General features: G+C 45.4%; 1 protein-coding gene across 1 annotated transcript in view; it reads left to right on the top strand.

Annotated features, from left to right (window-relative positions):
- arhgef28a (Rho guanine nucleotide exchange factor (GEF) 28a) overlaps positions 1-15,502 on the top strand; it is a 115,907-nt gene that overhangs the window by 81,715 nt on the left and 18,690 nt on the right. Inside the window, exons 22-33 of the mRNA XM_079525339.1 lie at positions 1,112-1,252; positions 1,970-2,146; positions 2,741-2,814; positions 4,176-4,301; positions 4,483-4,600; positions 6,361-6,609; positions 7,577-7,653; positions 9,485-9,663; positions 10,217-10,305; positions 10,907-11,098; positions 11,729-11,928; positions 14,254-14,301. Coding sequence (XP_079381465.1) covers positions 1,112-1,252; positions 1,970-2,146; positions 2,741-2,814; positions 4,176-4,301; positions 4,483-4,600; positions 6,361-6,609; positions 7,577-7,653; positions 9,485-9,663; positions 10,217-10,305; positions 10,907-11,098; positions 11,729-11,928; positions 14,254-14,301 — 1,670 coding nt within the window. The remainder of the gene's footprint in view (positions 1-1,111; positions 1,253-1,969; positions 2,147-2,740; positions 2,815-4,175; positions 4,302-4,482; positions 4,601-6,360; positions 6,610-7,576; positions 7,654-9,484; positions 9,664-10,216; positions 10,306-10,906; positions 11,099-11,728; positions 11,929-14,253; positions 14,302-15,502) is intronic.

Genomic DNA, 15,502 nt, shown 5'->3' with positions numbered 1-15,502 from the left:
CTCCATGGACATCTCCGATAATAATATCGTTGCTGAAACCTCTTATCTCCATATTCTACCTTTTAGTGTTTTTTCGTACGTTTTTTTTTGTTTTTGAAACCACGATGACCTTGGCATACATCACTGAGGATACGTCCCAGGTGCATCCATGCAGTGTTTTTTAAGGTCAATCATTTTTAGTTCAGTAACTACAGCGTCACACAGAAGTATAAAACGTAGTAGATCAGCGAGCTTGTAGATCTGCTACTTTTGCTATTTTTGAATTTGAATCCTGAAGAGTGACAGTTTATATAGAGTCCGAGTAAGGAAGCTGCCATTTCCGCTCACGAAAATATATTTTAAAATATCTTTTAAAATGTCTTTAGAGCTTATTTTTTATTTCCTTTTCTGCTAAGCAGAAAGCTATATGTGACCAGATTTGACTGAGAGCCTGCCATCGCGCAAATTCCAGCTTTTCACCAGAGGAGAAAAACTTTTTTTTTTTTTTCCCAAAATGAGTTAATTACTCTATAAGTCATATCTCCAAAACTGGTGGGTCAAACTGAACAACCAATATGTCAATTTGAAGCTATGATTCCCTGCTTTCATATGACATGAAAAAAAACGAAAATCCAATGGCAGTCCCTCAGTCAAATTTGGACACATATATGCTTAGATGATTTCCATTCATAATCGGATAAATGTGCACGACTGTAAAGACGAAACGGAAGTGGCGAGGAGGCTTCCGCTTTATAGTTTACTCATGACAGCTCTTCCGTCGCTAGTCCAGACTGTATGATGAAAGCATTTGGAAATTGCGAGAGGCAGCAGTCTGGTAACGTGAGGCCACTGAGAACGTAACGAGGCCTCTGCGTCTTTCTCGTAGACTGCGTTGACGCAGGTCTCCTTGGCGACCTCCCATCGGACGCAGTGGACCCATTTGGTTCCATTTGTACACTCTCAGAGTTAAATTAACAGTGGTTTTACAATATAAATTGGGGTACCAGAGATAGAAATGCCATTAAACCGGGGGTCCGTAGCATAATGCGTGTGAAACTGGGGGTCCATGAAATGAATATGTTTCGGAATCACTGCTAGATCCGTAGAAATCCTCCCTTACTCTTTCTCGTAGACTGCGTTGACGCAGGTCTCCTTGGCGACCTCACGTCGGACGCAGTGGATTACGAGGCGGAGTCCTGGAGCCTGGCGGTGGAACCCGAGTTCTGTAAGAAGCAGGACAAACGAGAGGTCAAACGACAGGACGTCATCTATGGTGAGACACCAATACATCATGACCACTGGGATGGACATGAACCACAGCCAGGATCCTTTACGATTCCATTCCATTCCATTCAATTCAATTCAATTCAATTCAATTCAATTCAATTCAATTCAATTCCATTCCATTCCATTCCATTCCATTCCATTCCATTCCATTCCATTCCATTCCATTCCATTCAATTCAATTCAATTCAATTCAATTCAATTCCATTCCATTCCATTCCATTCCATTCCATTCCATTCCATTCCATTCCATTCCATTCCATTCCATTCCATTCCATTCCATTCAATTCAATTCAATTCAATTCAATTCAATTCAATTCAATTCAATTCAATTCAATTCAATTCAATTCAATTCAATTCAATTCAATTCAATTCAATTCCATTCCATTCCATTCCATTCCATTCCATTCCATTCCATTGGCATGGGACAACATACGTTTACATTGCCAAAGCAAAAAGTGTGTGTACAATTGAGAGTTAGAATCTCCAATAAATCTACGTACCGAGTACGTAGAAATTGTTGTGTAGTCTCGATGCAGAATACACAACAATGATTAGTAGGCTTTAGGGTGGTTGCGTTCCATTTGATGTCCTTCTCCTATCACAGCAGATCATGAATCTTGCTGCTGTATTTGTGTGTGTGTGGGTGTGTGTGTGTGTGTGCAACTGTGTGCGTGTGTGCGTGCGTCTATGCATTGTTCTGCAGAGCTGATGCAGACAGAGCTGCACCACCTCCAGACGCTGCGTGTGATGGCGGAGGTGTTCCGTCGCGGCGCGAGGGACGAGGTGCACCTGGACGCCGACGCCCTGGAGAGGCTGTTCCCCTGCCTGGACCAGCTGGTCCTGTTCCACCACGCCTTCTTCAGCACCATGAAGGAACAACGACACTGCTCCTCCACCCAACTTACAGAAGACTCCTCCACCCAGCATCCAAGACTCTCCTCCACCCAACATACAGAAGACTCAACCACCCAGCATCCAGAAGACTACTCCACCCTAAATCCAGAAGACTCCTCCACCCAACTTCCAGAAGACTCCTCCACCCAACTTCCAGAAGACTCCTCCACCCAACTTCCAGAAGACTCCTCCACCCAACTTCCAGAAGACTCCTCCACCCAGCATCCAGAAGACTCCTCCACGCAACATCCAAGGCTCTGCTCCACCCAGACTCCAAGACCCTGCTCCCCTACCCAACCTCCAGAAGACTGCTCCACTCAGACTCTAGGACTCTGCTCCACCCAGAGTCTACGACAGTGCTCCACCACCCAACCTCAAGAAGAGTGCTCCACCCAGACTCCAGCACACTGCTCTACCCAGAGTCTACGACACTGCTCCTCCACCCAACCTCAAGAAGAGTGCTCCACCCAGACTACAGAACACTGCTCCACCCAGAGTATAGGACACTGGTCCTCCACCCAACCTCCAGAGGACTCCTCCACCCAAAGTCCAGAGCAGTGCTCCTCCACCCAGCCTCCAGGCCCCTGCTCCACCCAACCTCCAGGACACACAAACTACCTCATCCAACACATAGGAGCCGTCCTGCTGCAACAGGTGGGCTTCTCTTTGAGCTTGTTGATCTGCTATTCTTAAGGGGCGCTATAGCCTCCAACGTCTGCCTTTCAGAATTACGTCATTATAGCATCCAAGTCTATGGACTTTTGTATGTTTGTTTAGGGAACTTTTATGGTGACATCATGCGGCTGCGCTTTGTTTAACCCATTTAGCCGTGTGGAAACGTCCTAACTAATCCATTTAGACCGTAGGCCGTGTGGAAATGTCCTAACTAATCCATTTAGACCGTAGGCCGTGTGGAAACGTCCTAACTAATCCATTTAGACCGTAGGCCGTGTGGAAACGTCCTAACTAATCCATTTAGACCGTAGGCCGTGTGGAAACGTCCTAACTAATCCATTTAGACCGTAGGCCGTGTGGAAATGTCCTAACTAACCCATTTAGACCGTAGGCCGTGTGGAAACGTCCTAACTAATCCATTTAGACCGTAGGCCGTGTGGAAACGTCCTAACTAATCCATTTAGACCGTAGGCCGTGTGGAAATGTCCTAACTAATCCATTTAGACCGTAGGCCGTGTGGAAATGTCCTAACTAATCCATTTAGACCGTAGGCCGTGTGGAAATGTCCTAACTAATCCATTTAGACCGTAGGCCGTGTGGAAATGTCCTAACTAATCCATTTAGACCGTAGGCCGTGTGGAAATGTCCTAACTAATCCAACCGATGGATTGCGAGGACGTGTACACACCTCCTAGCGCATTTTCATTGATATCAAACGAGAGAAAAATATTGTGATTTTTTTTCTTTATTTGGGGGGTTGGCCTCTCCTTCTGCACCATACTCCTTGCTGTTGGCGCATGGGCGCTACCGTTCACTTCCCTGTTTACCGCTCAGAAAGAAAGGCTCGTAGCGCGTAATTTAGGGAGCTCTCCGTGGTTTTGACCAGATGGATAAGCTCTTCATTTCTGATTTCAACATGGCTCTCGTTTAAAATATGAACACGAGGGATTATCGAGCAACTTTATCGTAATCATAGCGAGGTAAGCAAGCAACATTATTTCTCCCGGTTTTTGTACGGAACGGAGGGGGGGGGGGGGGGGGGGGGTAAAAGCTGCCATATCTGTGCGGCACCCCCGAGCTGCTATTTTGAAAGAAATCCCGGCGCTGATTGTGTTAAAAGGCTCCCCTCCACTCTGAAAAGTAACAGTTTATGAAGTTTCCACCAGTATACCATGGTTATTTTAGTTGTTTTAGACCGGTGACAGTAATACTTGTGCCCGTCAGGAACGATGCAAGTTGGAAATGAATGCCACTCACCCACTTTTGCCATACCTGTTGCCAGAGCACCCGTTGTACCCGCTCACACGTAATGGACCACTTCTATGTGTATGTTTGTGCAGTTTTCAGATGAGAATGCGGAGAGAATGAAGCAGGTGTATGGTGAGTTCTGCAGCCATCACAACGATGCGGTCAGCTTCTTCAAAGAACTCCAGCACAATAACAAGCGGTTCCAGCACTTCATCAAGGTACTACTTTGCCCCTTTTGCAACCAGAGCTTATTTTAATGATGTTTAGGACACAAGAAACACTTTCCTGGGGTTTGTATGTGTGTAATATGTTATTTTTTGTGTGATATTTTGATTTTTTTATTTTTTATGAAAGTGCGTCTGTCAAACTGATTTTTCTTTTTTATGTCACCATTTCAAGCAACAAAGTAACAACTCGTTGGTACGGCGGAGAGAGATCCCAGAATGCATCTTGCTGGTGACCCAAAGGATCACCAAGTATCCCGTGCTGTTGGAGAGGATTCTACAGTACACCCAGGGTGAGTCCCACCTCACCCCTGCCCACTTTGACAGACTGGCATGGCTTAGGGTCGGCGACAGAGTACAGCATCTTGCAATGGGTCTGGTCCACAAGATTCGATACTCCACCAAGATACCCATGTACCTGTCTAGATACTTCATTAATGTTAACGAAGTCCACACCCACAACACCAGAGGGAGTGCAACGAACCATGTACAACCCAGATTCGGCACAAACAAGGGACTAAATTATTTTCGCTCCTATGCCACCAAAATGTGGAACGCCCTACCAACAGTCATTAAGACATGCGAATCCCTTGACTCCTTCAAAACCGCTCTCAAAGGGCACCTACGGATGGCTGCAATTCGAAACTGGCCCCCGTAAAATCTGAAACCCCACCCCCCCCCTTTTCCCCTCACTGTATATGTTTCTTTTCCCTTTTTACCTCCATTATGATGAATTCCTGTTCTGTTCTTTGTCTATATAGAAGTGTCTATTTGTACGTCTCTAAATGTTTTGATGAATTGAACATGGTGGACCCTGTTGTAAACAAGTGTAATGCTTTATTGGGTCGTCCACTCACAGTTAACAGCCTTTGTATTGAGTTTGTGCTTGAAATGTACTGTAATTCTGCAAACTGTTAATACAATTTTCAATCAATCAATCAGTCCTTTGCTACCCTCTGCTGGCGAAATGGAGGAATAACAATTTGTACATGGTTGTAAGTTGATGAGAAACTAACAGTGTGACTGACTAAGGGGCCCTCAGCCTCAACACCAGTGGTGTCCACAGCCCTCCTCTGAGACACAGAGTGAGCACAAATGTTATCTCATAATGAGCATTAATGGGGACCAATTATATGAAGAAAAGTGCTCCTTCAAGATTAGATTTTTGCCGTTGCATCTTTGTTTTTAGTTTTCTGTCATCTCCCGTCAGTGGTACATACATTTACAACTGTACTTTAAATACACTTTTGAGGATTTTTTTTTTTACTTTACTGGGGTTTTTCCAATTGTCTATATTTTTACTTCAACAAATAATGTACTTTTACTCCACTACAATTATTTTAAAACACCCTCACAACAAACATGCAGTAATCCTGGTCTCTAAACTACCTCCCCCTGGCCAGCCGGGGTTGGAATAACGTGTTGCTTCCACGCGCTACGTCCGGCCGGGGAAACTCTCCCCTGTCGGGTGAAAAGAAGCAGCTTGGACTCCTCATGCATAGAAGGTAGCATTAGCTCAGTTGCTGCGAGAGTGAGGTCTAGCCAACACCAACTAGGGATTCCTGGATCGCTGCCCTCCACAATGTCCTATCCAACATCAGGTTCTTGAGCTCTTCAGTGTTGTCAGCCAAGCTGTCGTGCCGCAGCACGTCTACATAGGTGGTACGCTTCTTTCCCCTCCTGGCTCTGCCCTGCGTTGGCTCCCATAGGGTCAATTTACTTGCCTCAAGTTCTGGGTGCCTGACGCACTAGTGCCCTGCCGGCCTCATCCTTCTCTCTCTGACTTTGTCCGTGACCCGTGGTAGGTCCCCATAGAGGTCCACATTTCTGATGCAGTCCGTCCATGTGACACCTAGTGCCATTCGTAGCATTCTTGTGTAGACTCCATCCAGGGCTTTTTCCTGTTGTATTGTAAGGGTCCATGTCTCGAGTCTCTCGGCCCCATACAGCAGTACTGACTCCACAGTAGCTATGAGCAGCCGCCTCTTAACGTCTTCTCCCATATTCGATTCTATTATTTATAACTCTATCTATGGTCATATCTCCCGTTTAGAGGACACGGAGGAGCATGCGGACATGGCGAGGGCGCTGGGCCTCATGCGGGAGGTGATCACGGCCGTGGACCTGAGGGTCAGCGAGTACGAGCAGGACCAGAGGCTGCAGGACGTGTTGAACCGCATGGAGAGCCGCAGCTCGGCCAAGCTGAAGAACGGACTGGCCTTCCGGAAGCAGGACCTCGCCGGGCAGAAGCTCAAACACCAAGGCCTGCTCCTGTGGAAGACCGCCACCGGAAGACTTAAAGGTTGGCTCCAAAAAGATGCACGTTATAACGCTTGTTAAAGATGACGGAGTGCTGTTATTTTTGTACTTTTTCTGTTTGTATGTGTCTATGGCAACCGGTGGTCCCCCAGCTAAATGATGGAGAGTAACTAAATGGACCCTTAGATCCCTTGGATCTTTAACTCTTAAGAGCGTAACATGAAACCAAATGGATCCATACAGGTCCATTTGGTTTCATTTTACACTCTCAAGAGTTATATTAAATTATTGTTAAACATCTGCATTACTTAAATTAAATTAGTGTTAAACATCTGCATTAGTTAAAGTCTACACAATCAGAGAATGTAGAATAATTGTCTTGCCTGTTATCTCTCCTAATGGTACCAACATCAATATGGCATGACATTGTGGACACAATCTTATCCAACGATAAAAAAATTCCTACATTTTGGGTCCGAGAGGCTAATTCTCATCAAATGGTGGTCCGTGGATCAAATGCTGAAAAAATAACGGGCCTTGACATGAAAGAGGTTGAAAACCACTGATCCCTGGAGTTAACATTACTCTAATGGACTCCCAGGTGTGGTTAGAATATTCAAATATGTCTCCTGTGTATTTTTGGTTTCTTCCTGAAAGCTGAAAGTCAAAAGGCCCAATAGAAAGATACACCATTTTTGTGACATCATAACCCTAACTGTGGGCGAGGCTTAGGATAAGGTGGGCGGTGCTAAAGTAAAAACCAGACCATACTTAATGAACTGGTGGGTCTGCCCACATAAAAACATAATTTTAACACTTTATGAAAAAGATCTTCCTGCTTCCAGTACAATCATAGTACCTGATGATCATGTTTTAGGGGAGGAAAATAATCACGGCACCCCATCTTTAATAATGTAATCTCCTTCATCCCTTCTTCCATAATGTAGGGGCGTTTTATGGTGATTGTTGGTTATCTGCTGAGATTTCCTTGCTTCTCTTTTCAAACACAGATGTCTTGGTCCTCCTGCTCTCTGACAGCCTCATATTCCTTCAGGAGAAGGACCAGAAGTATACATTTGCAGCTGTGGTGAGTATAGCAACTTTGCTCTTCTACTCCGGATTTGAATCTGGTTTCCCGCGCGTTTTTACATTTTCACCATTGAGCTAATAAGAGCCTGCCTGCAGCCTGCTTGCTCAGGGCGGGATGAATTGACTCTTGACCATCAGGTGGTCTAATATCATATTCATTCATATGTATACATTTGAATGATATTTGACAGTTAGTTGTTGTGCAACGGTGAGGTAAGAAGACCTAGAGGGGCTTATACGATAGCCTCACTGTTTACATTGCATACTTTGCCTTTTTTACTATTTTGAAAAAACATTTTTGAATATTTCAACAGTTCAATAGTTCAATCTGTAGACTGTTTGATAAAAAAAGAGGCAAATACGTTTAGGGATAAGGGGTTTGCGCCCTCCCAGCCCTGGCAGAGTAGTTCTGGAGTAGTTCCAACGGATTGTGTGGCCCTGGTTTTGCCCTAGTGGGACTGATTGAGGGTAGCTACTGGGACGTAAGTCGGGACTTGATCACCCCGGCTGGGTCGCCTGAGTACAGGGGTATGATGTTGGTAGACCCGAAACCCCGTTGACCTCAGGATACATCACTGAGGATACGTCCCAGGTGATGACCTCAGGATACATCACTGAGGATACGTCCCAGGTGATGACCTCAGGATACATCACTGAGGATACGTCCCAGGTGATGACCTCAGGATACATCACTGAGGATACGTCCCAGGTGATGACCTCAGGATACATCACTGAGGATACGTCCCAGGTGATGACCTCAGGATACATCACTGAGGATACGTCCCAGGTGATGACCTCAGGATACATCACTGAGGATACGTCCCAGGTGATGACCTCAGGATACATCACTGAGGATACGTCCCAGGTGATGACCTCAGGATACATCACTGAGGATACGTCCCAGGTGATGACCTCAGGATACATCACTGAGGATACGTCCCAGGTGATGACCTCAGGATACATCACTGAGGATACGTCCCAGGTGATGACCTCAGGATACATCACTGAGGATACGTCCCAGGTGATGACCTCAGGATACATCACTGAGGATACGTCCCAGGTGATGACCTCAGGATACATCACTGAGGATACGTCCCAGGTGATGACCTCAGGATACATCACTGAGGATACGTCCCAGGTGATGACCTCAGGATACATCACTGAGGATACGTCCCAGGTGATGACCTCAGGATACATCACTGAGGATACGTCCCAGGTGATGACCTCAGGATACATCACTGAGGATACGTCCCAGGTGATGACCTCAGGATACATCACTGAGGATACGTCCCAGGTGATGACCTCAGGATACATCACTGAGGATACGTCCCAGGTGATGACCTCAGGATACATCACTGAGGATACGTCCCAGGTGATGACCTCAGGATACATCACTGAGGATACGTCCCAGGTGATGACCTCAGGATACATCACTGAGGATACGTCCCAGGTGATGACCTCAGGATACATCACTGAGGATACGTCCCAGGTGATGACCTCAGGATACATCACTGAGGATACGTCCCAGGTGATGACCTCAGGATACATCACTGAGGATACGTCCCAGGTGATGACCTCAGGATACATCACTGAGGATACGTCCCATGCGATGTATTCTTTAGTTATAGCATGCATGGACGAAAATAGAGCCCTATGTTTCTACAACTTGTACAAGTCATGTTGTACAGTCAGAATAACGTTATGTTTCTAAATGTTGTACAGTCAGAATAACGTTATGTTTCTAAATGTTGTACAGTCAGAATAACGTTATGTTTCTAAATGTTGTACAGTCAGAATAACGTTATGTTTCTAAACGTCTCTCCTTGAAGGACCAGAAGCCTCCGGTGGTCTCCCTGCAGAAGCTGATCGTTAGAGAAGTGGCCAATGAGGAGAGAGGGATGTTTCTGATCAGCGCCTCGGCCGCCGGACCCGAGATGTACGAGGTTCACACCTCCGCCAAGGACGAGCGGAACACCTGGATGAGGCTCATCAGAGAGGCCGTGGAGAGGTGTGTGTGTGTGTGTGTGTGTGTGTGTGTGTGTGTGTGTGTGTGTGTGTGTGTGTGTGTGTGTGTGTGTGTGTGTGTGTGTGTGTGTGTGTGTGTGTGTGTGTGTGTGTGTGTGTGTGTGTGTGTGTGTGTGTGTGTGTGTGTGTGTGTGTGTGTGTGTGTGTGGAGATTGTGTTTCTATGGAGAGGTGTGTGAGTATGTTGATATTGATTTTGTATTCATCTTTAGTGCCCCAAATCACATTCACAAAGTGTTAATTGGAATTGTAACAGCTGCAATCAATACTGTATGAGTATTCTGATATTAACCCGTGGGGCCGCCAGTTGCCCATGCATGCATTAGAGTGTATATCTACGAGCAGTTGATTCACTGACACCGTCGTGTTCCTCTGTGTGTCTGTGTGTCTGTGTTCACCGTCGTGTTCCTCTGTGTGTCCATAGCTGTCCAGAGGAAGAGGAGGACACCAGCGTCATGTTCCTCTGTGTGTCTGTGTTCACCGTCGTGTTCCTCTGTGTGTCTGTGTTCACCGTCGTGTTCCTCTGTGTGTCCATAGCTGTCCAGAGGAAGAGGAGGACACCAGCGAGCCCGAGGAAGACAAGAGAGCTGCTGACGCACGCATGCACAAGATCCACAAACTGCAAGGTATTGTAGTCCATAAGACCCACAAACTGCTGGGTATTGTAGTCCACAAGACCCACAAACTGCAAGGTATTGTAGTCCACAAGACCCACAAACTGCAAGGTATTGTAGTCCACAAGACCCACAAACTGCAAGGTATTGTAGTCCACAAGACCCACAAACTGCAAGGTATTGTAGTCCACAAGACCCACAAACTGCAAGGTATTGTAGTCCACAAGACCCACAAACTGCTGGGTACTGTAGTCCACAAGACCCTCACAGCCAAACATCTACTGTATTCCTCATCCATTTACATAGTTATTTCCTTCATGGTTGTTATTAATATTATGCAAGTTTCCAGAGAACCCAACAAATCGTGGCTTCTTTACGGGTGCATAAAGTGCTATTCAAGAGATTTCACTACACAGAACTGAATGAATGCACTGATGTGTATTACGAAAAGGGCATTACATTGAGTATGAATGGATTGAATGAATGAATTGAACATGATAAAGTCAGGTATAAATGTCATGTCATGTTGGCATGATTACTTACTATACTATACTACGTATACTACACTATTACTTACCCAATGCCTTTAATCTTTCCGTTGCACTGTGTACAGAGAGTGTGGTCAGTAATGATCAGCAGATCTGCCAGAGCCTGGAGGAGAAGCTGCAGATGTATGCAGAGCTGTTTGCCCTGACCATGAACAGCTCCACTCCTCCAGCGCTGGAGGCCTGCAGGCTGCTGGTGCAGCCATGCTCCGAGGAACCTCCCCAGGCCACGCTGCTGCTGGCTGCAGCTCTGCAAGAGGGTGAACACAATACTACTGTTTATTTATTGCAGTGTTGATTTCGTCGACTAAAAACAAAAGACGAAAAATGTTCGTCGACTGCCTTTTTCCACTGACGAAAACTAAATGGAAACTAAATGAAAACTAAATATACTGACAATTTCGTCAACAAAAAATAAAAACTAGACTGAAATGTTAGGAAGGGACTAGTGGACAAGAGATCCAGTATAAGTCATTTTACAATTAGTTGCATGCTATGATTTAGTCGAACAAAATACATTTTGTTCGACTAAATCAACTGTAGATTTAGTCGACTAAAATCTTATGATATTTAGTCTACTAAAACTAGACTAACACTAAAACATTTCAGGTGACTAAAATGTGACTAAAACTAAATTAAAAATGTTTCAACTTTTTATGATTTCCCCCCCTTTTTCCCCCACTTGAACGCCTACCTACTAATACAATTTATATAGTGCTCTTTTAAGTACTCAAAGTCACTTTACAAAACACAAACAAAACAAAAAAGTGCGTTATTTGGAAGAAATCTCACAAGAAATCTCACAAGAAATCTCACACACACACACACGCACACGCACACGTACACACACATGGTATTAAGTTGCGTCCACTCTCTCTCTCTCCCTCCAGCGGACAACCTGCGAGCCACGCTGCGCTCCAGCGGTTGTTCAAGTGGAGGACGTGACCCCGCCCACATGGAGAGCAGGGTCCCCGTGACACCGTCACACCATGATGACACGTCACCCGCAGACCCCCACGGCGACCCCCCCGCTCTGCAGTCCCTCACTCACTGTCAACAAGTAGACCCAAATAGCATTCTTCACCTCAAGGTATGGTATTATTATGATATAGCGACCATTCTCAACGGACCTCCAGTTTGATATGGGCCGGGCCACGGACCCCAAATTGATAGGGTGTTTATTACATCTCTGGGACCCCAATCAACACTGTACAATCATCAGTGTTTATTTAACACCCATAAGGGTCCATTTGGTTCCATTTGTACACTCTCTACTCGGCGGATATTAAGGTCTCTCCAGCTCTTCAATAAATAAATAATTGTCATCACTATCTGTATCCTGGCTGAGTTCTCTATCCTGATTGGATCAAATTGGTATCCCAACCTGAAAATGCATTTTCTGAATTATAAAGAGCTGGAGAGACCTGATGAAGACTCCTGTTACTAAACAAACACTCTATAGCAACGAGCAACTATCAGAATATGGAGCTATTTAACAAACAGTTGAATATTGAGATACAAGGTTTCAGGCCCGACAGCAACGATTATCCACACTTACTGCATGTCACCATAAAATGTGCCGTTGGCAGCACAAACTGCGGCATGATGGAGATTGTATAATAATTCTCCGTTCGTATCAATTTTTAATGGACAAAAAAAATAAGGGAAAAAAAAAAAACACCCAGGAGAACTTAATGGACTCCTGCATGCCTTTAGTATATGAGCCCATCTATAATTCATCACATTAAGACTGAAATGTCATTCTAATAGAAGACGCTAAATTATTCACATAAACCGATACTGAGACTCACTTCTGGGGAGAAATGGGAAAGAGGTTACAGCAGGTGACACGGCCCATACGAAGATATGATTATTATTAAAAGGAGGACTTCGCCCATTTTCAACCTATCTTGGTATAATTGGTCCACCCTAATGGTCATTATAAGATGGGACCATTCCCTTCGCCTCACTCTGGCCCCTCTTCCACCGGGGTTGAACCGGTTCGGTTCATTCCCTTCGCCTCACTCTGGCCCCTCTTCCACCGGGTTGAACCGGTTCGGTTCATTCCCTTCGCCTCACTCTGGCCCCTCTTCCACCGGGGTTGAACCGCTTCGGTTCATTCCCTTCGCCTCACTCTGGCCCCTCTTCCACCGGGGTTGAACCGCTTCGGTTCATTCCCTTCGCCTCACTCTGGCCCCTCTTCCACCGGGTTGAACCGGTTCGGTTCATTCCCTTCGCCTCACTCTGGCCCCTCTTCCACCGGGTTGAACCGGTTCCCTTCGCCTCACTCTGGCCCCTCTTCCACCGGGGTTGAACCGGTTCCCTTCGCCTCACTCTGGCCCCTCTTCCACCGGGGTTGAACCGGTTCCCTTCGCCTCACTCTGGCCCCTCTTCCACCGGGGTTGAACCGCTTCGGTTCACTCTGGCCTCTCTTCCACCGGGTTGAACCGGTTCGGTTCATTTTTCCCGCCTAATTTTGAACAAGTTCAGAGTGTTTCCACCAAAAATGAATACATAAAATCATAATTAAAAACAAAAAAATAGACTGCCATTGTCGACTTAATTTCCCCTGTGAAAGAATATAATCATATTCAATAATAAAATATTCAACACAGTTGCTACCAGGCCTGGAATCGAACCTGGGGCAATTGGGGTACTCCTTCCCCACAGGCGAGCTCTATAACCCGTCCGCTATGCCGCCTAAAACTGAATGGTGATTAAAACTGGTGGAAATGGAAGCTGGTTCTTATTAGCCAGTTCTGTGAAAGCACCACAGTTCCAAGAACCTAAATGGAACCAGTTCTATAACCAACGTTATTAAGTAACAATCCACCAGTAGTTTCTGTGTTGTACAAAAGGTGTGAAGACAATAATCTAATCTAATCCAGCCTGAAGGTGGCACACACGTTGCACAATGAGACACAAACATGTGACTCACACGAGAGGAACCAAGGATTAACCTGTGACTAAAGATGTTTGAAACCATGTCATCATCCCATGAAAGACTCGGTAACCCGGCTAATCTATGTCTGTATACATGTGTCTGTACTTAGGGCTGTCATGATTAGGTCATTTTAATATTGTCACACAAATGATTGCAAATGATTAACGAGTTAAGTGTGTTTTTGTTGTTGAACACTGGAACATATGAATCATTTCTGTTTCGTGTTTCAGGTTTTGAAACATTGGCGTTGACATATTTCATAACTTTATACTTTTAGTGGAAAAGCCGATCTACAAGCTCACAATGCGTCACATTGCGACACATTGTGAGGTTGTAGATCTGCCATTTCCACTATTTTAATTACTGTACTTATTTATTTTCCAACATGGAAGTGTGCGTGCGTGCGTGTGTGCGTGCGTGCGTGTCAATGTGTGTGTGTAATGTTTGTGTGTGTGTGTCATCTGTCAACAGGTGGCTCAGAGTGTCCAGAGCCTGACACAGTTACTTTATAGTCTACAGGTGAGTAACCCTCAATCTTACCATTATATGTACGTGTGTGTGTCCGTCCTTCCGTCTGCATTTTCCGCATCTGCCTTTTATAGCGCCACCAGGAGGCTGACTTTTGTAAAACACATTTTTTGGCTCACTTACTTCCTGGACTACATGTTGACTCAGTAAGACAGCCCTCCCCCTATCCACAAGGAGGAGCAGTGCACCAAAGCATTATGGGAATTGTAGCCCAGGAAGGAAGTGAGCCCAGTGTCCATGACATCAGAGACACTGGGGCTCACTGCTAAAATCTAAAACCACATACACACATAAAGACCCCCAGGAAAGTGTTTTTTTTTGCAAAAAGGGTGAAGTGTCCCTTTAACCCATTCTGGGCGAGAACCCCTTTTGGTGTTAGCATTATGTTATGCTTTAGCTATTGAAAAATAGCAGATCTACGAGCTTGTAGGTCTGCTATTTTTGAAAAATCGAAGAACGACTGACATAGAAACAGCTTTTACAGAAAACTGTCAGGATGTAGAAGACATTTTTAGAATCTGATCTCAGGTCAAAATGCCTTGAGAGCAGCATTTAAAAGCTGTCCTCAGAGCATGTACTGTATCACCTGAGGTATAATACAGTGCATGCGTTATATTAGACATTAGGCTGCAAATACATAATATCACTGAGTGACTCATTGAAATCCCAAGCAATCAAACAAGCCTGCTTGCGGTGAGGAGGACAAATAGCGGTAGATTGTTTTCTTCTCATTAGTTCCATCCCCAGGTTGCTTGTTGTGTTCCAGCACAGCTTCAGTAAACACGACTCAATCAGTGGCATAATCATGCATGCTTTGTCTGGTCTGGAGCCATACTGTAGCAATGATCTGCTTCAGAGACTATCACGCCTACCAGACAGTGGCCTTGTGGTTAGAGTGTCCGCCCTGAAACTGGGAGGTCGGGGTTCGATCCCCGGCCGGGTCATACCAAAGACTGTAAAAATGGGACCCAAATGCCTCCCTGCTTGGCACTCAGCATCAATGGGTTGGATTGGGGGTCAAATCAACGAATGATTCCCGAGCGTGGCGCACGCTGCGGCTCACCGTTCCAAGAGATGGGTCAAATGCGGAGAACAAATTTCACTGCGGTAACGTCTGTGACTAATCATACGACTTTGCCTTTTTTTACATTGTCTTTACTGAGAGACCTGAGATACACTTTATTTCAACTTA

Source organism: Electrona antarctica (assembly GCF_951216825.1).
Source record: "Electrona antarctica genome assembly, chromosome: 16".
In the NCBI taxonomy this organism is placed as follows: domain Eukaryota; kingdom Metazoa; phylum Chordata; class Actinopteri; order Myctophiformes; family Myctophidae; genus Electrona; species Electrona antarctica.
The sequence above is the reverse complement of the archived record's forward strand: the minus strand, read 5'-3'. Positions and strand labels throughout refer to the sequence as shown.